This window comes from Polyodon spathula, chromosome 4 (assembly GCF_017654505.1).
Source record: "Polyodon spathula isolate WHYD16114869_AA chromosome 4, ASM1765450v1, whole genome shotgun sequence".
NCBI classification, from domain to species: Eukaryota; Metazoa; Chordata; class Actinopteri; order Acipenseriformes; family Polyodontidae; genus Polyodon; species Polyodon spathula.
Genome location: NC_054537.1, coordinates 54123723 through 54149337, shown reverse-complemented (window position 1 = coordinate 54149337; position 25615 = coordinate 54123723). Strand labels below are relative to the sequence as shown.

The 25615-nt window shown below is 38.1% G+C and overlaps 1 protein-coding gene across 1 annotated transcript in view; it reads right to left on the bottom strand.

The window, feature by feature from the left end:
- LOC121314638 (copine-4) overlaps positions 1–25615 on the bottom strand; it is a 208193-nt gene that overhangs the window by 35996 nt on the left and 146582 nt on the right. Inside the window, exon 7 of the mRNA XM_041248089.1 lies at positions 6569–6667. Coding sequence (XP_041104023.1) covers positions 6569–6667 — 99 coding nt within the window. The remainder of the gene's footprint in view (positions 1–6568; positions 6668–25615) is intronic.

Sequence of the window (25615 nt, the reverse complement as noted above, 5' to 3'; positions counted from 1 at the left end):
TATTTTTAAATATATCATTTTTTCTGATCAGGAACTTTTTTTTGCACAGCACACCCAAAGTGAAAAATCTAGGGGGTGGTAGATTTTCCGTTATGAGGCAGTGTACACATTATATATATATATATATATATATATATATATATATATATATATATAGTATGAAGCGAATGCTCGATTCATGCCTTAGCTTCTGGAAAAGTTCGGTGCCAAAGAGCTGCCCGATTGCAGCCTTGCTGAAGCACCCCCAGATCATCACCGATCCTCCACCACATTTCACTGTGGGTGCGAGACATTGTGGCTTGTAGGCCTCTCCAGGTCTCCATCTAACCATTAGACGACCAGGTGTTGGGCAAAGCTGAAAATTGGACTCATCTGGGGGTGCTTCAGCAAGGCTGGAGTCGGGCAGATTTGTCTTTGTGAAGGACGAATGAATCAAGCCAAGTACAAGGTTGTCCTGGAAGAAAACTTGCTTCCTTCTGCTCTGACAATGTTCCCCACTCTGAGGATTGGTTTTTCCAGCAGGACAATGCTCCATGCCACACAGCCAGGTCAATCAAGGTGTGGATGGAGGACCACCAGATCAAGACCCTGTCATGGCCAGCCCAATCTCCAGACCTGAACCCCATTGAAAACCTCTGGAATGTGATCAAGAGGAAGATGGATGGTCACAAGCCATCAAACAAAGTTGAGCTGCTTGAATTTTTGCGCCAGGAGTGGCATAAAGTCACCAAACATCAATGTGAAAGACTGGTGGAGAGCATGCCAAGACGCATGAAAGCTGTACTTGAAAATTAGGGTTATTCCACCAAATATTGATTTCTGAACTCTTCCTAAGTTAAAACATTAGTATTGTGTTGTTTAAAAATGAATATGAACTTATTTTCTTTGCATTATTCGAGGTCTGACAACACTGCATCTTTTTTGTTATTTTGACCAGTTGTCATTTTCTGCAAATAAATGCTCTAAATGTCAATATTTTTATTTGGAATTTGGGAGAAATGTAGTCAGTAGTTTATAGAATAAAACAAAAATGTTCATTTTACCCAAACACATACCTATAAATAGTAAAACCAGAGAAACTGATAATTTTGCAGTGGTCTCCTAATTTTTTCCAGAGCTGTATATAGACACATATACACACTCTAGAATTAGGTTCTGCACTTTCATATTTAAATTTCTAGCACCTTGTAGACAATACTATCATAGCACCAAAGAGTATGAATACTTTTGAATTAGCATTTTTAGAGTTTTCCAAAAAAATTATTGCTGAAATAAATTAGACATCTATTTCTTATAACTTTTTTCCTCATCTGTAAAGCAAAACCTTTGCTACAAAAACTTGCTACTTTTTCAATAATTATTTGTTTGCTAACATTTTAAAAAGTATACATTTCCCTAAAAAGTGTACATTTCCATTGGGGTATATATATATATATATATATATATATATATATATATATATATATATATATATATAGTGGCTTGCAAAAGTATTCAGACCCCTGACCAATTCTCTCATATTACTGAATTACAAATGGTACATTGAAATTTCGTTCTATTCGATATTTTATTTTTAAACACTTAAACTCAAAATCAATTATTGTAAGGTGACATTGGTTTTATGTTGGGAAATATTTTTAAGAAAAATAAAAAACTGAAATATCTTGCTTGCATAAGTATTCAAACGCCACACATTAATATTTGGTAGAGCCACCTTTCGCTGCAATAACAGCTTTAAGTCTTCTGGGGTAAGTATGTACCAGCTTTGCACAGTGTTGGAGTGATTTTGGCCCATTGTTCTTGGCAGATTTGCTCCAGGTTGTTCAGGTTGGTTGGACGAAGCTTGTGGACCGCAATTTTCAAATAGTGCCACAGATTCTCAATGGGATTGACATCAGACTTTGACTGGGCCACTGTAGGACATCCACCTTTTTGTTCTTGAGCCATTCCAATGTTGCTTTGGCCTTGTGCTTTGGATCATTGTCCTGCTGAAAGGTAAATTTCCTCCCAAGCTTCAGTTTTTTAGTGGACTGAAGTAGATTCTCTTGCAGTATTTTCCTGCATTTTGCTCCATCCATTCTTCCTTCAATTGTAACAAGATGCCCAGTCTCTGCTGATGAGAAGCATCCCCACAGCATGATGCTGCCACCACCATACTTCACTGTAGGAATGGTGTGTCTTGAGGCATGGGCAGGGTTAGGTTTGCACCACACATTGCACTTTCAGTTTTGGCCAAAAAGCTCTATCATGGTCTCATCTGACCACAAAATCTTTTCCCACATCGCAGCTGGGTCACTCTCATGCTTTCTGGCAAACTCCAGACGTGCTTTCAGATGGTACTTTTTGAGTAATGGCTTCTTTCTTGCCACCCTCCCATACAAGCCAGTGTTATGCAGAGCTCTTGATATGGTTGACTGGTGCACTATTACTCCACTCCCAGCCACTGAACTCTGTAGCTCCTTCAAAGTGATTGTTAGCCTCTCTGTGGCTTCTCTCACAAGTCTCCTTGTTTGAGCGCTGAGTTTTGAGGGATGGCCTTTTCATGGCAGTGCCTGGGTGGTGTGATGCAGCTACCACTTCCTGATTATTGGGATATCCAAACACCCATTCCCTAATCTATGCATTTTTATTACTTTATCTCTAACTTCTGAAGAATGCTCTTTGGTCTTCATTTTCCTTCAGATTCACAGCCTTACCAATGATCCTTCAACAGTGGGGTTTTTATCCAGAAAATGTGACAGCAACTTTAATGGTTCACCGGTGGAGGCCAATGGTAAGGTAATTGTGTCCTCATTAGGGCAATTTCTTTCATCGGTGCAAAATGGGAGCTTCCACAGCACAGGGGCTGAATACTTATGCAAGCAAGATATTTCAGTTTTTTTTATTTTTCTTTAAAATATTTCCCAACATAAAACCAATGTCACCTTACAATAATTGATTCTGAGTTTCAGAGTTTAAAAATAAAATATCAAACAGAACAAAATTTCAATGTACCATTTGTAATTCAGTAATATGAGAGAATTGGTCAGGGGTCTGAATACTTTTGCAAGCCACTGTGTATATATATATATATATACGTGTCTGTGTGTGTTTGACACACACACACACACAGGTACACTCCACTTATAATGGATCCTGCTAAAACAGAGTTGTCTTTTCCCTACACTGCTGCTCTGCTCCCTCCACTGGCTCCCTATCATTGCTCTTATCCAATTAAAAACTCTTGTACCTCGCCTATCGCTGTCTCAACCTTTTTGGTTCCTCCCATCTCATCTCTCCCTACACCTCCTCTAGCCCTCTCCACTCCTCCACCACCATACGACTCTTCCAGAGCCTGCTCCTTCTCCACCCTTGCCCTTCAGTGGTGGAACAATCTACCCATGGATAACAGGACAGCTCAGTCGCTGACAACCTTCCGGCATCTCCTCAAGACACATCTGTTCAGGCAGCATCTGTACTATACTTGACTATATGGCACCCAATTGATCCAGTACTTGCACTTAACTGCTACATACCATGCTGTATTCTACTACTGCTCTTAATTATAACTACACCCACCCCTCGATATATCGCCCCTTGTTATACTCCGGATTCGGATATATATAGCAGTCCAGGAGTAGGCTCCTCATCTTTACAGCCTAACTATGCATGCCTTAGCTACAATATACATAGGCAATTTCACTTAAAATTACTGTTTGTTTAATTTAACACTAGAACCGCAGTGATTCTAGTGTTAAATGGTGAAATACAAAGAAAAGGGTTTGCCTGAAAAAGGGTTGCTGTGTAAGTCCACTGTAATGTCATTTTAAATGTTCATAAAACACATATTAACCCTTCGAGTAGTGAGTTCTAAAATGCCCTGCCGGTCCTACGGGAGCGAGTTGTTCTTCTGCGTGTGCTTGATTATTACGAGTACAGCGTACAAACAAGCTGAAAGCTATATGTTTGTATGTATGTAATGAACACTGACAAAATACAGACAAGCAATTTTTACTGTAAATAAATAAAACAAACATAATATTTGCTTTTGTCATAGCAAAAGGTTTTGACTAAAAAATAACAGGTAGACAATTAAAAAAAAACGGGTTGGAACAACCACAGCAACACATTCTAACAAAAAAAGGGCTGAACTAGAGAGAGAGAGAGAGAGAGAGAGAGAGAGAGAGAGAGAGAGAGAGAGAGAGAGAGATGAATAAATCACATCCGGGTAATCAGGTTGTGGGGGCGGAGGGAGTGAGAGTGTCTAATGCTTCAGCGTATGATTCTCCTTGAAACATGGAGCAACTCACAGAGCTTGGCGTCGCCTCTTTGCCTGTCACTTGATGTTGATGGTAAATATTCTTCACTGACACACTTGCTGATATCCGATTCAGTGGAAGAATTGTATGTATTTTGAATTTAGATCAGAATATGAATTCAGTATTGTTTTTAATATTTCTTTTCTCACTGAGCAACTTTCGCCAGTTTATGACGTCGCAGACGTTTTTGTGATGGTTTATTGTATGTAATTCAGTCAATGTCTAGCAGAAGGCGCAAGAGACCAATCAAAGGTGTTACAGAAACCTAGTGTTTCTTGTCATCAGAAGTTATGTAGGCTCAGTAATTCAAGTTTAAAGTTGCAGAACGTACCGTATGTTTGTACTCCCTGGGGACCAGAGAGCCGTGAATATACCGGTATGTTTGTACTACTCAAAAGGGTTCATCTTTAAAGCTGAAGTCTATTGTAAAAAAAAAAAAATGGATTGTAGCTTAACAGGAAAACGTAAACAATTGGACTCGGAGGCTACGTACACACACGCTGCAGTTGTGCTCAACAACCGTATTTACAAACGGCACTTGCTGTGGTTGTTTGTTGTAGACACACACCTTTCATTACTGAAGTGAGTGCACTCCCTGTTTAAACAAACCACTGAACTCAGGCCATTATTACATTCTGATCGTGAGGTTTTGCGTGACAACATGGAGGCTGTGTTTTTGTTTATGCTTTTAGAAGTACTGTACGTAATTGATCAAGAGCTCGTCAAGCACAGCTATGCTATTTTCTGCAAAACCAGCTGGCATTTAGTGTTTCAACCAATTAGCACTAACAATGCTTGTTGCTGATAGGTTGAAACAGTAAGCACCTGCCCTCACATTGTTAGTGCTAATTGGTTGAAACACTAAATGCCAGTCCTCAGTCAGCTGATTCATGACGATATTATAGGCAGTGCAGATCAACCAATACACAGCAAATACATTAACAAGAGTGCAGGTGTGTTGGACCGCACCGACAGCACTCCCATGTCCCGCATCCATAGGCACCTAAATAAACAAATAAATGAATAAAAATTGATGCACACTGATGTGAGTATGTGAAATTTACCTGTCCCAGACCAATGGAGGCGATGATATACTGAAATCTAAGAGATTTCAGTATATCATGAGCTACGTTGTTAAATATTGAGTCGCCCTTATTATCAAATCAGCGTACTGTATATTTCTACATTTTTTAGTCATTTAGGGACATAACATACCTAAATGTTTATTTGTAAACAAATGTGAGTTTAAAATTAGTAAGTACACACGTTTCAATATGAAAGCTAAACATTAATATCAGCAAAGAACAACTAAGTTACATGTTTTTAATTAAAAAAATAAATAAATAAATGTAGCCAACGTTTTCACTAAAATAAAATCAGGATTGTGTGATTTTGAAGTGCCACATTTTGATATATTTACTACTGTTTAAAGTAAGTTAAAAATAAAAGATTTTGGTGGGACTTGAACTTGTTGCCGCAGGGCCATAAACATAACCCATTTCTTTTAATTCTAAAACCCAAAATGTCATTTTTAATAATGGTCTTATACTCTCTCTTCCTTCAGATATTTTTGCGAGTAATAAATAAAAAATAAAAAAAAACATGCCTATATTTAAGTATTAATATTTTGTGCAGTCGTCTCTCCTGACCACTTCCTGGTTCACATTCACTTAACGACGTTTTTTCTTACTGTTAGCGAATGTTAGCCACGGTGCAGACCTTGGGTCAAACCAATGTGTTTGTGCGTGCAGGAAGAATGTATTGTGATTGTTTATAAATGTGACCCATCCTCTGAATAATTTTCCTTTTTCATATTTTAAAGACTTTAAAACAAACCAAAACCAAACACAACAAGGTATAATGCATAAATAATTACCGAAAAAAGCGAAGAGGCAAAATATACAGTTTGACCCCGCCCCCATTTTCAAAGTGGGAGGGCATATGCCCCTTCTGTCCCATGGGTTAGGTGCCTATGCTGTTGTATATGTCAGGGTCATCATCTTTTTCATCATCCTTATGCAGGTAACTACCCTAGATGTGGCAGGACATGTATTTTACTGACATACTTATTATAAAAACACACAATTTCACGCATTTAGCAGTTAAAACCCCAAAATGCACACTAATACAACTATTACAGTTAATAAAGTTAATAAGGGGGTTAACAAATCACTTCTGGGATAAACACCAGCAGAATTAATATAGAATTAAAGAGTTCGTCTTGACTGATAAAATAGACCTCACTGCACTTAAAACTTGGGAATTCATACCTGTCTTCCTTCCATGGCCCCTCGCATTTCTTTGAATGTCGAATAGTATTCTCCAATGAAGTCATGTTTGCCATTGGAGTCCCAGTCCCAAACAATGCACTGTAAAATAAAATAATACAAGTTATTGGCTTGTGTACACAACGTTTCTTTTTCTGTATACATCAAAAGAATACTGTAGATACTGTATTCATTGACTTCCATAAGAGAATCCTAATGCAACTTTAATAGAGCTCAGAAACATTATTGTGGGAATTAAAATTATATGATATTTATGAAATATTAACATGAACCACCAATAATTATTCCTGGATACTGCTCTACAATCAAGATCAAAGGAATGTCAATTTTAGCAAGTGATTTAGTCTCTATCAGCAAGTTTCTTCCTTGGAGGCCTAAAAAATAGTTTAGACAATTTTAGACAACCTAGAAACTACTGTACTGTAAATGGCTTCTTTGAAAGACGTTTCAATCCAGTACTAAACCCATCCCACTAAAATGGAAAGAGATGTAATTCTCAGAAGTGTTGCATGTAGACTGTTATTTCCATTTCATGTTATTCTGTGAATGTATTATAATGTTTTTTATTCCTTCTGTTTCTGCGACCCATCACCTCTTCCATTATGAAAGTTAAAGCTCATACTATTTTTTCTTTGTTTGTTTGTTTATTTATTTATTTATTTATTTTATCTCAAATGGGTCATTCTACCATTAGAGTGCCTTTTCCTTCCCAAGGCCATATTTTGGATAAAACAACTGATTTTACTCAAACTAACTGATGCATTATAAAAGTATTACGTAATTCATATTCACATGCTTTGGAAAAAAGACACTATAATGAACTTAGTGAAAACCATGCTTATTTCTTAAACAACATGTCGCATTTAGCAATGTCCCTAGTCATCATTTTACTAAACCCCACTAAATCCTAATACATGTATAACATTTTACCAGTCTAACAGAAAACAACTCAGTACATTGTTTCTCAACTATACATTTACATAATCAATACATGTTTATTAACATAAATTAACATATTTTAATCTGTCCCTAAATCCACTGTCAACCCTATTATTGAGAAGGCCCTCTGAAAAATAAATGGCAATAGGGTGTTTAGTGTGGACAAGTAAAATAAAAAAATTTTGAATTGAACAGAAAACCCATACAGTACCATGTTTTATATATATATATATATATATATATATATATATATATATATATATATATATATATAGTTTTATAACCCACATGAAGCCCTTTACCAGAAGCACAATGTGTGCACCAATTCTGTTAAAAATGTACCAGATGTTGCTAATTGTTTTACTACATATACAATTGTTTACATTTTTTAATTGAATTTGAAAGTAGGTAACACCTCCAGAGCGCTCGGAGGTCCCTCAGCCAGGACCTTCAAGGTTAGACTCAGTGACGGCTCAGACCTTCCCTGATGAGGGGACTAAGAGGGGCAGACTTAAAAAAAATGATGGGAACAGCACCCCACTTTGTGAGGGCACGCGTAAAATACATTTGAATGACTTTCCGTGTCAGAAGTAGACCCGTGTGAACAGCAGGCATTTAACATGTGCTGAATGCATTTTACCCTCAAAAGGATAACAAGAAAATGAAATTGTCATGCTATATTATCTTAAAACCAGCACACACAGGAACATCTTGTATATAAACAGGGACTGGGATTGTTTAACATGGGAGTGCTATTTTTTGGAACATTGATAAACTTAAAATGAATGAAACACAAATAGAGATGCGAGAGTCTGTGTGATGTATTTGTGATGTATAATGGTAAAATGTTATAAATGTATTAGGATTTAATGGCATGCATTTATTTCATTTTAATATAGTTTATTTTACAAAGAGAGAAGAAGATTTTATGATCTTTTATTTACAATAAACTTAAACAATTTGTTTTCAATCTTCACCTATTAATGAATATAATTAAATAATATTATTCAGTTGACTTTACAGTACTGCTGTACACCATTATATATATATATATATATATATATATATATATATATATATATATATATATATATATATATGCACACACACACACACACACACACAATACAATACATATATATTATTTTAATAATACATGTTAACTTTAAAATGGGGTTCAGCGGAAGGAGCTGGAGCTGCTCTCCTCCTATTTTTCTCCTGTCTATCAAAGCTATCTCCCTATTTAACAATCACAATCCATGTTCCTTCTCTTCTTTTTGCTTTTTTGCATACATTGCAGGAAGCCTCCCTGCCGGATTCTCCTCAAAATCTCTTGTTCATTTCTCGGATGGACCATCTACTTCTAATGCAGACTTCTACCCAGCAGCCAGACCTGCTGCACCGGCACTATGGAGATCAAAACGCCCCCGCCAGCAAGCCCAGCCTCCGGAGCAGCTATTTTACTGGCCACTCGACAACAGTATCAACATCCCGGCTAGAACAGCGCATATGCCGTTGCTCAATAATAAATTGTACCTTTATATCTGCTACATCCACACTGCCTCCTTCTCATTAGTGCACTTCAGCAACCTCGCTCACACAGAGTTCCAGGATAGGCTGCAGCAGCCTCTCCTCTCAGCAGCACAGCAACCAGGACACGCACGCAAACTCATCCTACATCTTCCTAATCACATTTACGAGGACATAAACTCCCTCATTCACCCCATCGTGGTCTCAATTGCCTCAATTAATACATGGCTCAACAATATCAACAAAACGGGTTGCTCCTCCATTACTTCAACCCAGTATTCACCACTCCAATCAGGGCTGTCATCTCTTCGGGTGTAGCGCTCCCGGTCCCCACAGCTGACGTTCCCACGGACAACTGGGTGTCAGCCGCCCTCAATGGTAACCACAGCAAGTGCCTGTAGTCAGAAATCAAGTCCAGCCATCACATATGGTTTCTACTTTTGATATATGTGCAACATTGAGGGCAAGATTCTCAAAACAATTTTGGAGCTCATTTCATCTTATTTTCTGAAAAGGAACATTTTCCTCTTTCCAGGTTATGAACAGTTAAGAAAAAGAGAAAAAAAAGAAAAAATCTTCGTAATGCCATTACAAGACACTGGTTCGCAACTCACCTTTCTTCTTTTATCTCCAGAACAGGTCTGTCTTCACAGTTCTATACCCCGCACTCATTCAGGATTGGGGCAGCCTCATCAGCAGCAAAAGCTAATGTTTATCATCGCTGTATACAAACTATGGGTCATTGGTAACACTATGTAACACAATTTTTGTTCCTGGGTAGTAAGTGTTATTTCCTAATTGCTTATGCCTCAAAAGTATAGTAAATGGCTATTAAATACAGTATAATTGTAAATCTCGAAAAACTACTCACTTCTAAATCTTTTGCAGTCATCTTTGTATTACTTTAGTATAAAAACATGTTAATTTGGATTCATATGGTTTTTTCTGACTTTATGTGAATGAAAAGACACACATTTGCCCATTTTCCCATTGGAAGTAGTGATATTTTGAAATATCACTGTCCTGGTCACAAAAGCAAAGTTTGTGGGGAATAATAGCCATGTTCTATACTTTTAAGGCATAAGCAATTAGGAAATAACACTTACTACCCAGGAACAAAAAAAATTTGTTACGTAGTGTAATCAGCAGCAGTCCACTCCTACATGTCATCTCTTATAGACATCTCAGCAGCTCAATCAATCAATTGCTAGCATGCCTGGAGTGGGGGCACCCTTCCCACCAGAGGTTTCCTCCTAACAGAGAGTTTTTCCTCTCCACAGAGCAGAGGGTTGCACATAGCCCATCTTACTAACCATCTCTCACTTTGTCCTTGTTTGTCCTTCTTCCCTGTTTTTTGTTGCGCATTGGCACACAGTCTTTTGTTTGTCCTCACAGGTACGGTCCTTGCGGGGTGCCGGTGGTCCATCCTTTTGTAGGTTAGTGAGTCTCATTTCCCCAGCCTCGAGTCAGCAGCAGCTACTCATGCCTTTGTTAGGAGGGGGGTCCTCGTCGCAGTGAGTCAGAGGGGACTGGTCACTCTGTTCTTTCGCAGCTCATGCACTTTTTCTTGTCTCACCCAGAGACTCTATTGTTTCTCTCTCACTGTACCAGTAAGAACTGTAGTAATCTACACTTCTTAAATACTAAAAAACAACTACTAAAAAACTCAGTCTTTCAGATACCCCTGCAGGCACACTTCAGTGCCTGCCTTGGAGTACCTGTCTCACCTCTTTGAGGGCAGCTCCTGGAGACAGGGATTTTCTTTCCTTCCTTCTTTCCAGGTTATGAACCTTTCCATCCCCTGAGGGCATGGCCCGGTGCACAAGGCAGCACCTCCAAAGATTCTCCGCAGAGCCAGAGGATTTCTGTGTTTTCAGGGGGTCCCGGGGGCGAAGTCCAGATCCCGTCCTTTGCCCTGGCCGGCAGGCCACTAACAGTTTAAAACAAGCATCACCATTCCCTTGAGGGTAAGCCTCTAACCCATCTAACCCATCTTCTTTACGCAGCCCTAACTCCCACCTTTAAAATAAACATTTATATTGGAAGTTCACTCTTCTGAGCAAAAACTATTCAATCCAGACAGTAGAGGTACATTTATAGGTTTTCGATGGCATGACTGATATTTGTTGTTTAAATCAAAATCTAAGCTGTATTCTTAGTGATGTAATTCTGTTCTATAGGTTGCAACATCATGTATACTTGAATTTTTATAGTTATATTTATTATAATTAAATTTAACCTATAATAACTTACTATACTTTCATATGTTGCTGGCTCTGTGGATCTGCCTGGCCTCTTCAGTGCATCAGTATATACAGTTGTAGTCAAAGTTTAAATACCCCAGTGGAAATTTATAATTTCTCAAAATGTCTCAAACAAATAATTATAGGAAAAATCTTTTGTAGTAAAAGTTTTGCTTTTGTGGAGGAGGAAAAAAAGTTACAAGAAAAAGATGTCGACAATTATTTTTTTCAGATTTTTTTTTTTTTTTTTTTTTTGAAAAATTCCAGAAATGCTAATTCAAAAGTAATCATACCCTGTATAAGGAATTTTGTAATAGTTTTTGTGTTAGAATAATGCTAGTTGAGGCACCTTTAGCAATAATAACCTCTTTAAACAATTAGGATATTTGTCAATGAGCTTTTGGCATCCATTTTAACATGTATTGGAACTAAATTCGCTGTACCATTAGGGAAAAAAACAGCCCCTTAGAAGGATATTACCACCTCCATGCTTGACAGTATGTATGGTGTTCTTTTCTTTGTACGCCTCACCAGACTTTATCCAAACCTAATAACTATCAATGTGACCAAATAGCTCGATTTTTGTTTCATCACTCCACACAACCCATGACCAGAACTCATATCCATCATTCAAATGCCGTTTTGCAAACTAACCGATTGACCTTGTGACATTTTCCTAAGAGTGGCTTCTTCCTTGGCCTGTGACCATTGAAACCTTCACCATGCAATTCTCGACCTGTGGTTGAAATGGAAACCCCAGTCCCACTTGCAGCCAGTTCACTTTGAATATATTTGGCATTCAATCTCGGACTGTTATTAACCATGCTCACAATTCTTCTGCTTGTTCTTGTTTAAATAACTTACTTTCTTCCAGACCGAGGGGGTGTTGTGACAGTACCATGAGTCTTGTACTTCTTAATAATAGAAACAATAGTTGAAATTGGGATACTCAAAAGCTTGGAAAGCTTCTTGTATTCTTCTCCAGCTTTATGACAATAAATAATTTTCTGCCTAAGGTCTTCAGATAGCTCTTTACTTTTTCACATATTGATTTGTTGGTAATGACAGCAACCATTACCATCAGCAATCTATTGGGGTATGTAAACTTTTGACTACACCTGTATAATATAGGCTGGACTATTTTCTTATCTTAAATGTATCAATGTATTTGTACATATATCAAACTATTTACAATATATAGAGGATATTGAATGATCGTTCGTGGCTTTTATTTTTGAGGTAAATGTCAAATTAAGCTCTTCTACTTTGATAACTTTAAAATGTTCGCTTTTCTATTAAGGTGTGTTACAATGCTGTTATGTGCATTGTTAACACTGTAAAATTCTTGTTCTACATCAACACTGATAATAAGACATCAGATTAAAGTACAGCCCCTCCCAATTGTGATTTACATGTTAAATAATAATATCCTGTAAAAAGATTGCAATTTACTAATTAAAACACATACACTGTTAATTGTACTGAAGCATCTTTGTTGTATAGCAGTTGCAAAGTCAAATAACTCTTGGCTTAGTTTCGCGGATTTAACGTGCAACAATGTTAGGACTCATCTGAAGGCAAAAAATGTCTAATGATTGTATCACAATGACATTTGTGACTATGACACCTTTATATATGTGAACATGTGTTAAATGAACAAAATAACCATTGTGCTGATGTCAACTATGTTACTTGCAAATAAATTACTCCAGAATGTTATTTATGGCATGTTATTCACAGGTTTGCTGCTGTTTTTTGGTATGTTTTATTAACAAAAAGGAATATTTTGAGGAAATTATATTGAAATCTAACCCTTTTCATTACAAATAGAGCTTCAAACTGCAGTTTGTAGATTCTGCAATATTATTTAAACAAAAAAGGGACATGATAAATGTCTAAAATTTTGTTTGATTTCAAATTTAAACACTTTGAACACTTTGTCAAATTGTTACTTAATTCCATAACATAGTTGATGCAAAATATAGTTTAGACTGGGATTTATGGCTTGTTAGTCACAGGTTTGCTGCTGTTAAGCACAGCAAAATAGTTTTTTGGTATGTTATAACTGTTGTTTTATGAATAAAAAAAAAAGTTTATTGAAAACATCCAAGTTGCTTTTCAATGTTTTTACAAGGTGCAAAAGGAACTAATGGTAGAATGACCCAAATGCATGTTGTCTGAGAACTTAACATTTTAATTCTCAACAGTTTTACACATTCCACATACGCTTTGTTGATGTTTGTTTTATTATTGGAAAGCAGTGTTGCCAAGTCTCCACATTACACCCTCTTTGGGCTTTGTGAACAGGATAGCTCGTGGTGACGTCAGGCCAGGAAGTGGACAGACAACAGTGCTGGGGTATACAAGCACTGCTGCACGTTTTAATAATAAATAAAAAGTTCAAACAAAACAGAAACACTTATACAAAACAACAAAGGCATGGTGGCCAAAGCAAACAAACACATGCAAAAACAAATAACGTGCAGGTTTATAGCCAGCACGAGTAACAACTGTTTTTATTCTTACTTTCCTTCTCACGCCTCTCGTTCCGCCTCTGAACACACCACCATGTTCAGGCAAAGCTACAGGTTTTAATACTGCAGCAGAGGGATTAGCCCTTTGTCACCTAGTCAGAATTCACATGTTTGGACATTAACATGTTGTGGTTTATTGCTTGTTGTTTGGTAACCTTAAATCAGAATTTAAAACCCAATATATTGATAGAAAGGTCTGAAGTAGCTGTTTCTAATGACATAATTTGTTAACTAATGAACTATAAAAAAAAAAAAAATTTATTATATAGAGCCATGTGCCCCATAAAAAAACAAAAAAAAATTAATACTTTTTATATATAATATATATATATATCTATATATATATATATATATATATATATAATATCATAATGTATGATTAGTATTATTAGTATACTACTAATATCAACCGCTTTCCAAGTTAGATAGAAAAAAATTATCTGGTTATTACAGTTGCAAAATTTTATGAGGATTTCAAATAAAAACACAATTTTCACATACTTTTCTATAGTATTTATTAAACTGCACGAAAAGCACATTTTTTTTATTTTCAGCATACACTGTAAAATAAATTAGCGTGCAGCAAACACTAATCTTATTACTATATTATTATATGTAAACGTTATAGAAAAAAGTTCAATACAACTACAAATAGTAAAAACAAGTATGAAAACAAGCTATTTTATGTAAAGCAGAATAACGCAGCCTACATGTTGCGACCACGGCAAGTAAAAAATAAAGAAAAAGTATATATTCAGCAGAAGAAAACAAACACCGTCGATAGAAAAAGTATGATGATACAGCAATACATGTAATACAAAGTAAATACAAAGCAATTTTGCATGTAAAAAGCAAGTTATTGCAGTCAGTGCAAGCAAATAATGTACTGTCACAGTCAAACACAGGCAGCTCGTCCATTTTCAAGATTCTTTAAAAAATATATATTTATATAACACATAAAAAACCACATATTGAATCGAAACACATATTGAATTAGAGGTTCATTGGATAATTACCTTCAAAAACAGCTGTAGATGAGATGTCTAAGTTGTCTTCATGTTGTGTTTACATGGCATATCTCGAACTTCCTATGTAACTCGGTTTCAAAGTCAGTGCTGTCGATCGAATTCCCTGTACATGACTTTCTTGAAGTGTATCATTAAAAATACACGGAGGGATGTTTTTTTTTTCTTTCTAGGGCCTAGTTTATTCAATAACAAGCTTCAGAAAGACTGGTTTGATTACCACACGGCTTATTATTGCTGTGAGACATCACATAACGCAGGGTACGTCACCGGTCAAAAATGCATGAAATTATAATGGTCTGGTGGCAAAGGGTTAACTGGCTATCACTTACATCGCCTAGGTTCAGCATGGGGTTTATCATATTTGGTCAACAGCCGGCTTATCAGTTAGCACTCACAGTTGACCATGCATTCTCACGATTTTAACTGAATGGCAGGGGTGGAAAGTAACAAAGTAGAAATACTTTGTTACACTAAAGTATTTGCTTTCTGGATCTGCACTTAAGTACTTTATTTTTGGGATACTTGTACTTTTACTCAAGTACGTTTGTTTAGAAAATATTGTACTTTTATGCCACTACACTTCCCAGAAACATCTCGTTACTCGTTCTTTCAGTACACTGACTATTGCGCTGGCCAGGATTCTGATTGGGTAAAGCAGAGCCACATGCACAGTGTCTGTTTACTTTGATGATGACATAGGGCCTCATGCACTAAACAGCGGTAACCAGTTTACCACGCAGTAAGCCCGTTACTGTGTGCTTTGTATACCTGCTATATTCACTATCCAGCGGCAAATGACTTTGTACGCTAAATGAATCGTGTGGAAAAAGAAACCTCGGGAGAGTCATTTATATACAATTAATAATGGTAATCCATAGAAATGTATTCAAATTCTCTCACCTAATACCGCGAGGGAGCGACTTGATATAAAAACCATATTTACTTAAAGGTGCTAACTTTCCTAAGTGTCTCGTGAGTGTTAGTTTATCGCTTATTGAAACCCCAAGCGGTGTCTGTCGAAATCACAATATAAATAGAGCAGACCACAAGTAGTGCTGTGTGGGAAACATGATAAACGTGTGTATCGGCTTTCAGGTGCTGTATTTAATTTTTTTTGGTGCATGGTGTATAAATTGGTTATATAGCACAAGTGATTTAAAATGTATATTTGTATTTAGGCACAAGGATTGCACAATCACTTCACATGTACATAAAATGTGTATTAGTATGTGGGCACAGGGATTGCACAAATAAGTTCACATCCCAGGATTCAAGTGAATGATTAATTAGCAATTGAGTCCCGCCACAGCTGTGGCATGAATCACTCACTCTGGGTTGGTGTGTTCAGAGGCGGAACAAGAGTCGGGAGATAGAGTGAAATCGAAAAAAATAACAATTGCTACGTATGCTGTTCCTACCCTAGTACGATATTTCTTGTGTTTAGTGGCTGTTTGATATCTGTCTGTTTTGGCCACCGTGCCGTTTTATTTTGGAAAGTGTTTTGTCTGTTTAAATCTTTTATTTTAAAATAAATCTGTGCAGCAGCGCCTTCACTCACAAACTGTTGTCTGTCTACTTCCTGTCCTGTCACCGCAAGCCTGCCTCTTCACATACTAGTACAGTACTCTTTCAAATAAAATTTTAATTTTAAATGTGCAGTTGTCACCTCTTTCTGTAAATATTAAGCACTGGTTAACACCAAATTCGGTAAGACCACTTACAGAACAGTTGCCTTAAATTAAATAGACTACAATATCATACAAGACTACATTATCAGAAGTCTAGAATTCAGCTACCAATATTATTATTTTATTAATTTGTTTTTAGGCTCCAGCACCAAGCTGGTTTAGAACCCTGAAGTGCAAGATTACATTTTTCACAAGATGATGCCAAAACTACATTATATAAAAAATAACTACATTTTTTTTAATGATGCAGACCACCTTATGGGCAGTGCATACTGTAAATTGTACATTAATATCTCAGACATAAAAGTGCATTGTGACTTTAAAGATTAAGTCGGAATTTAAACCTTTAGCCAACTGTGTGTAAATTGCCCACAAAATACATTAAATTTGATTTTGGCAATTAGACTGTAAGGTGCCCACAGAGCAAAATACAGGCCTATTACTCCAGAATATACTGTATAACTATCCTCCAAACAAACTTTTACTTAAAAATGAAAGCACAGAAACGTTACTTGATGGTAACAGCAAAGTTCTGTATCACTTTAAGTTTTGTTCTTCAGTGATTTAAAAAAAAAAATAATAGGAAAATGTTAAGATTCTGTTCAATGTGATTAATGCTTTTTATGAAATAATTAGAAAGAGAAGCTGCTAAGATATGCGAAATTCCATTAACTGTGAAAGATAACAACTCTGCACTCCATGTGAGTCAATTAAAAGTTCCTAAATTTAGAGTACATAGAACCAAATGCCAGAACACAATTAGTAGCTTAAAGCTAGTTCATGATCCCAAATATTTTATTTTATATGTGATGGGATAATTACAGTGGCTTGCGAAAGTATTGACCGCCCTTGGTATTTTTCCTATTTTGTTGCCTTACAACCAGGAATTAAAATAGATTTTTTGGGGGTTTGTATCATTTGAGTTACACAACATGCCTACCACTTTGAAGATGCAAAATATTTTTTATTGTGAAACAAACAAGAAATAAGACAAAAAAACAGAAAACTTGAGCGTGCATAAGTATTCACCACCCCAAAGTCAATACTTTGTAGAGCCACCTTTTGCAGGAATTACATCTGCAAGTCTCTTGGGGTATGTATCTATAAGCTTGGCACATCTAGCCACTGGGATTTTTGCCCATTCTTCAAGGCAAAACTGCTCCAGCTCCTTCAAGTTGGATGGGTTCCACTGATGTACAGCAATCTTTAAGTCATAACACAGATTCTCAATTGGATTGAGGTCTGGGCTTTGACTAGGCCATTCCAAGACATTTAAATGTTTCCCCTTAAACCACTCGAGTGTCGCTTTAGCAGTATGCTTAGGGTCATTGTCCTGCTGGAAGGTAAACCTCCGTCCCGGTCTCAAATCTCTGGAAGGCTGAAACAGGTTTCCCTCAAGAATTTCCCTGTATTTAGCGCCATCCATCATTCCTTCAGTTCTGACCAGTTTCCCAGTCCCTGCCAATGAAAAACATCCCCACAGCATGATGCTGCCACCACCATGCTTCACTGTGGAGATGAGAGGTGTTGGGTTTGCGCCAGACATAACGTTTTCCTTGATGGCCAAAAAGCTCAATTTTAGTCTCATCTGACCAGAGTACCTTCTTCCATATGTTTGGGGAGTCTCCCACATGCCTTTTGGCAAACACCAAACGTGTTTGCTTATTTTTTTCTTTAAGCAATGGCTTTTTTCTGGCCACTCTTCCGTAAAGCCCAGCTCTGTGGAGTGTATGGCTTAAAGTGATCCTATGGACAGATACTCCAATCTCCGCTGTGGAGCTTTGCAGCTCCTTCAGCGTTATCTTTGGTCTCTTTGTTGCCTCTCTGATTAATGCCCTCCTTGCCTGGTCCGTGAGTTTTGGTGGGTGGCCCTCTCTTGCCAGGTTTGTTGTGGTGCCATATTCTTTCCATTTTTTAATAATGGCTTTAATGGTGCTCCGTGGGATGTTCAAAGTTTCGGATATTTTTTTTATAACCCAACCCTGATCTGTACTTCTCCACAACTTTGTCCCTGACCTGTTTGGAGAGCTCCTTGGTCTTCATGGTGCCGCTTGCTTAGTGGTGTTGCAGACTCTGGGTCCATTCATGACAGGTGTATATATACTGAGATCATGTGACACTTAGATTGCACACAGGTGGACTTTATTTAACTAATTATGTGACTTCTGAAGGTAATTGGTTGCACCAGATCTTATTTAGAGGCTTAATAGCAAAGGGGGTGAATATATATGCACGCACCACTTTTCCGTTATTTATTTTTTATAATTTTTTGAAACAAGTTATTTTTTTCATTTCACTTCACCAATTTGGACTATTGTGTGTATGTCCATTACATGAAATCCAAATAAAAATCCATTTTAATTCCAGGTTGTAAGGCAACAAAATAGGAAAAATGCCAAGGGGGGGTCAATACTTTCGCAAGCCACTGTAACTCAAGATAAAGTAAATGTGTTTATTCATCTTTCAGTCAATCTATATGGCAAGTCAAATTATCATTTACAGATATCTCAAATTGCTTTACAGATATATCTAAATATCTGAATAGATCTTAAAATATTTAAGATATCTCTAAATCATTTTAAGATATCTAAAATACATTTAGAGATATCTTAAAATTATTTTCAGATATCTTAACATCATTTTATCCTCAAAATGTTTTTTTAGATATCTCTAAATAACTTCCTGTTATTTAAAGATCTCTAAACCATTGCGATATCACTAAATAAGTTCCTGTTCATTTAGAGATATTTCTAAACCATGTTAAGATATCTTGAAATAACTTCTGGTTCATTTAGAGAGATCTCTAAATGGACAGGAAGTTATTTCAGGAAGTTATTTTGAGATATCTTCAAATGATTTAGAGATATCTTTAAATAATATGGAAACCACGTGGGTTTTGCTAGCATAGTGTGCCAACCTGCCATGTAGAGATCTTAAAATTAGAGTTTTAAAGATACAGTTGCCACTGCTTAGAACTGGCACATTTGTGTTAACGTGATTCACCTGTAGTAACCGATGGATGGTATAAACACCCACACAGTAAACGGATATTCAAAATGCCCCCCAATCACCAGTACAATAATTAAAACAAACAACCGTGTATGCAGTTAAAAATCTTTACTAACACACTAATAAAATGTATAAAAACCTGTGAATGTGTCCGACTGCGATGGTACCTGAGTAAGGGCAGATATGTAAAAGCCTGTTTTAAATGCCATTATACACAGCTGTAACAATTGCTGTACTATATTATTGTTTTGAAATTCAGCTTTTATTAGTGAGCTCCCCTAAATCCTTGCTTAGAAAGATACAGAGTATTAATGCTTCTGACAAAGTAACCGTGTGTCGCGTGGATGTGTGCATTCACTGCCGAGTGACAAGCAGGTGATCAAGACGGAGGTTGAAGTTGATACGCCTTGCAAGCAAACAGGATTTATTTACATATTGTTGCGCTGAGCTGCGGGGTTTCCAGGATATAATGAGACAGACAACAGTTGCAGTTCAAAGCAGTAGGAAACCTAGCATTTAGTGAACAATGGCTGTCGTTCCTCTCCTCCCACTCACAAACTCAACCTTTCTTAACCCTTTGCAGTCCTATGTCTCACCAGGTCCAGCATTACAATTTTCCCTTTACTGTCCAATGTAGGACCCTGTCTAAAATCATCAAAAAGACATAAAGCACACGTCTCAGGAAAAATCAGAGAAAACCTTTCAATGGCCGAGTCAGACCAATAGGAGCCGAATGAAACCAAAAAAAAAAGGGCAAAAAAAACAAACATATCTCATAGCCCCATCCATCATAGAGATAACACGGACATAACAAAAGAGGTAGCTGCTTCTGCATTCAGTGCTCAAAGAATATCACAGACATTTGCAGAGCTTTTTGAGATGTTATAGTAATAAAATAATGACTTGGATCGCATTATTGAGGAGTTTGGTGATAAAACAAGTGATCTGGAAAGGATTCATCAGTATCCATGTCTATAAAGAGGTATGTGAAAAATACAGCGAACAAAGTGGGGGGGGGGGGCTTGGCTGTAGATATACTGAGTGTCCTTTTGTGATTCAATGCCTTTTAAACCTATTTTACTCTGAAAAAAAATTTAAACAGCGCATGTTAAATAAACAGCACGTGTGAAAATAAATTGGACCTAATGCGCCTGACAAGCTCTGAATAAATAGACTGCAAAGGGTTAACTCTCTCTCAATTCTCCTGCCACCTGCTTCTCTCTTTCAGACCATCATCTTCACACTCACAACCAGGTTCCTCCCCCTACCTCACTCATTGGTCCAACACTTCCTATCTGACTGCTCGTGTCAGACATGCCCCCACCCCCATCAGTAACGCACTCACACACAAGCAGTCATTCAGCTCTAAGTCACACAAGCACCAAAACACACAGAGAATGCTACCAGATCTGAAGAAGAACAACACAGTTTACAAATAGACATTATTTGCAGAGTTCATAATCAGGTCCATTCCCACATTGTCCCCTGCTTTTTGAAGCAATGTTGCATTGTTTGCTGAGCAGAGCCCTTTGTATTGAAATCTATGTGAATGGCACATAACAAGATTGTGGCAAAGTGGTGTGCCATACGCAGGTGTAGAGGTGATGCGAGTATGAAACAAAAGACAGACAACAAAGTTCACGATCAAATGTCGTTTATTTTTATAATCTCGGTCTGGTCCAGAGTCCAGACTGAGTGCTATGTGCTAGCGGTCCAATGCAATTTATTCATGCACAGGATCATTGACGATATCTCGAAATAACTTACTGTTCATTTAGAGATCTCTAAATTATTTAAATATATCTCTAAATGAACAGGAAGTCATTTAGAGAGATCTTCAAATGATTTAGAGATACAGTATCCACCACTTGCACCGAGCGAAATCTCGAAGTGAACAGGAAGTGATTTCAAGATATCTCTAAATGGCTTCCTTTTAAAATGCTCTATGTAGAGATGGGCAAATCACTCCAAAAAAATGAGTTGATTCCAGAATTGATCTGGAATTGATCCTGATCTGAGAATTGATGGACCTGACTTGAAAATCGATTCTGAATCATACAATTTTTGTGCTGATTCTTTAAAAAAAATGTGTAAACTTTAAAAACAACATAATATATAAACGATAGTTAGAATGTCTTTGTTTTGTTGTTGTCCAAGAAACTGTACTACAGCAGCAGCTTAACTTTACAATAGGCTATTAAGTACTAAATTCTCGGTTTAAAATTCTGGTTTACGTGGTATGCTGTGATAGTGAATATTGTTATATTGTTGACATTTTTGGGAAATATGTGGACTTATTAAAATAATACCCTTTCCAAACCAAGCCACTTTAAATTGCATTGGATTAAAACATGCATTATGTGATGGGGATAACAGTAATTAACTAGAGAATCATTTATAATGCAAATAATTATCAAATAGTAATTCAAATATCTTACAATTTTATAGACCTTAGCAGGCTGTAGCTTATACACTTACAGCATAGTTTTTCTTGATTTAAAAAAGAAACTGTTATGAAGGATTCAAAGCAAAGTCATAGAGCCTACCTGGAGATTAAATTTTAAGCAGGGTGTTTTCTCTTCAGGGTGAAAAGTCGCCAGGTGTTTACATATGGGAGAAGTTGTCTAATTGTATGCAAGTATTTGTTTTACTGGGAGGACTGCCCCTATGGAAACCCTTTATATGAGGAGGTGTGGCACCAGGGTCTTTTTGGAGACACAGCAAAGTGGTTCTGGGCTGTAGATCAGACCCGGCCATCTACAGCACTGAAGAGGGGGGAATCAGTGTCCATCTCAAACTGGAGAAGCCCCGTTGTCTACATGACCAAAGGTGAGCTACACTAGTCCTCAGGGATAGGAGAATAGCTGCTGTTTCCGCCTCCGCTGCAAGCGGAGGAGCCCCTGCCGCCTTAGCAGCCAGAAGGGGAGGAGCCCCTGCCACCTTTGCAGCCAGAAGGGGAGGAGCCCCTGCCACCTTCGCAGCCAGAAGGGGAAGAGCCCCTGCCGCCTTCGCAGCCAGAAGGGAAGGAGCCCCTGCTGCCTTTGCTATCAAGAGGAAGGAGCAGGAGCTACCTCTGCCTCCACCACCACTATTGGGAGAATTGGAGCTCCTGCTGCTTCCTTCATGGCTCCACTCCAGCCATCGCCTCCTGAGGGTCCGCTGCCACCGTCGCCTCCCAAGGGTCCTCTTTCGCCGTCGCCTGGGGTCATCTGCTGCTCTGCATCGCCTGGAGTCACCTGCTGGCCGTCGCCTGGGCTCTGCTTCACCTGGGGTCGCTGCCGGCTCTTCATAGCAGCAGGGAATACTGTGGCCATAGCCCCACAAAGGGGAGCTGCCGGCCACAAAAGGGGGGGAGGTCAGGAGACCAGCTCCCCCCATAGAAGTTTTGCTGCAGGAGTGAGTGTGGCCAGTGCTCCAGAAAAGGGAGCTGCCGGCTAAGAAGAAGGTCAGGGAGGTGAGGAGACCACATTCACCACCCCTGTGCCACAGCCCGGTAACTGGAGCTTCGATCCCATGTCTGGACCTTTGGCTGCTGGGCCTGACTCCCAGGTCACGGCACCGCCAGGCACAGGAGGTCACCTGGTCTCCTGCTCCGCTCCCCCTGGTTGCTCAGACGTCACTGCTTGGTCGCCTGGGCTTGCACCTATGCCTGGGGCTGAAGCCGACAGCTCACCTGCCTGCTTTCCTGATGCCCCATCCACTATGCCTGGGTCCCGTCGCCAGGTCTCGGTCCCGCCAACTGGGCGCCAGACTATGGCCTAACCCTCCCTCAAGGATGTAGAAGGAGGACAATAGGGGTCATGAGGGAGAGTTTTAGAGGTCTTGAGGGGGGATATGTGGCAGGGTAAAACCCTGCCTGTAAATAATATTGGTTTGTGGTGGATGGCAGGGATGGGGTTAATTTCCTATCCCTGCCAATACATGTGAGAATGTGGCTGGAGCTAATTGATTAATTGATAATTAGGCTCCAGCCACATGGTATATAAAAAAGGGAGAACATCCTTTGTTTGGTGAAGGAGTTTTGGGTGAGTAAACCTGTGTAAATGCTGTGTCTGCATTTTGTATTCGGGGGCCCCTTATGCTGAAACATAATCCAGGCCCCTTATAGGCAAGCTGATTAGTGGGTTTCAATCTTTTACAGAAATGTTATTTCTCACCTTTTAGAAAGTCCTAAGGGAAGCTGCTAAACTTCTTAAAACCAATAAATGTAGCATCTGTCACAGTACATTTGCATGGTCATAAATTATTCTTTTAATTCCCCAGTTTACAATGGTTAAACAATTTTTCATACTGCTATATACCATACTCATAAGTGAAGTACCACGTTTACCTACCCTTTAACTTGATTTAAAAAAGCTTTACAACACTTAGCTCTTATACCACGATGCACCACACTACACGTTGCGTAAACTGGAGCAAACACACTGTTATTTTAAAGCAATGCCTTTCTAACACATTTAGGGGTAGATGCACTAAAGTGTTGCGACTGTCAAAATAATCGCAAAACAGTTGCAAACGAGTTGGAAGTCTATGATGAAATGTACTAAACATGTGCAATGCTGTTAGCGACTTTTTAGGGAATGCTTTGCGGCAGCAGTCTTTGCAGTTCAACTTTAGATGAATATGTAATTATGGGTGTTCCTGCATAAATTCACAAAAAGGGGGCAGAGAACCTGCAAATGAGGGTTCACAAATACTATAATGAGATGTATTAAAGCTGCAGGCAATTGCAACAATTTGTTCAGAACTTTTGAAAGCACGTTTTAAACAGTCGCAATTGTTGCTGGCATTTCCCAATCTGCTTTTTCTCGTGCATTGCCAGTTGTGCATTACCTCATTTTCATTAAAGTCAAGGTGTACTTACAAGCCTTAAAAACTAATTTCTATGACATTTCTGGTTTCCCCAGCATGTTGGGAGCAATAGAATGTGTAGCCTACCCAAAACACGTTAGTGTTATTTCAGCACAATAATTTATATTTAAAATACATCGAGAACTATAAAAATGTATGTGCGTGCGATTTTATTGTATTGTTTTTAAACCCGACACCCCCTTATGTCAGACAAACATGTCTGGTTTAGCGAGAGCCTAAGCATGTATAGAAGTTATCCTTTGGGCACCCTCTGCTGCAGCAAACCACAAATGAATTCTAGCTATTTATTTGAACGATGTCACATGACTCTTGCAATGTATGCTAGAGATCTAGCTAAGAAGATGCAACAAATATTTAAATTTCATTAACATATTTTACCTTGTGAACTGTTGCAATGAAAATGCACATTTCGGTATGTTTGCACTACGGCTGGCCCATCTTAATACATCTACCCACAGTTTTGGAACTAGGAGCATCATAAACTTTTAAGTACATAAGAACATAAGAAAGTTTACAAACGAGAGGAGGCCATTCGGCCCATCTTGCTCGTTTGGTTGTTAGTAGCTTATTGATCCCAAAATCTCATCAAGCAGCTTCTTGAAGGATCCCAGGGTGTCAGCTTCAACAACATTACTGGGGAGTTGATTCCAGACCCTCACAATTCTCTGTGTAAAAAAGTGTCTCCTATTTTCTGTTCTGAATGCCCCTTTTTCTAAACTCCATTTGTGACCCCTGGTCCTTGTTTCTTTTTTCAGGCTGAAAAAGTCCCTTGCGTCCACACTGTCAATACCTTTTAGAATTTTGAATGCTTGAATTAGGTCGCCACGTAGTCTTCTTTGTTCAAGACTGAACAGATTCAATTCTTTTAGCCTGTCTGCATATGACATGCCTTTTAAGCCCGGAATAATTCTGGTCGCTCTTCTTTGCACTCTTTCTAGAGCAGCAATATCTTTTTTATAGCGAGGTGACCAGAACTACACACAATATTCAAGATGAGGTCTTACAAGTGCATTGTACAGTTTTAACATTACTTCCCTTGATTTAAATTCAACACTTTTCACAATGTATCCGAGCATCTTGTTAGCCTTTTTTATAGCTTCCCCACATTGCCTAGATGAAGACATTTCTGAGTCAACAAAAACTCCTAGGTCTTTTTCATAGATTCCTTCTCCAATTTCAGTATCTC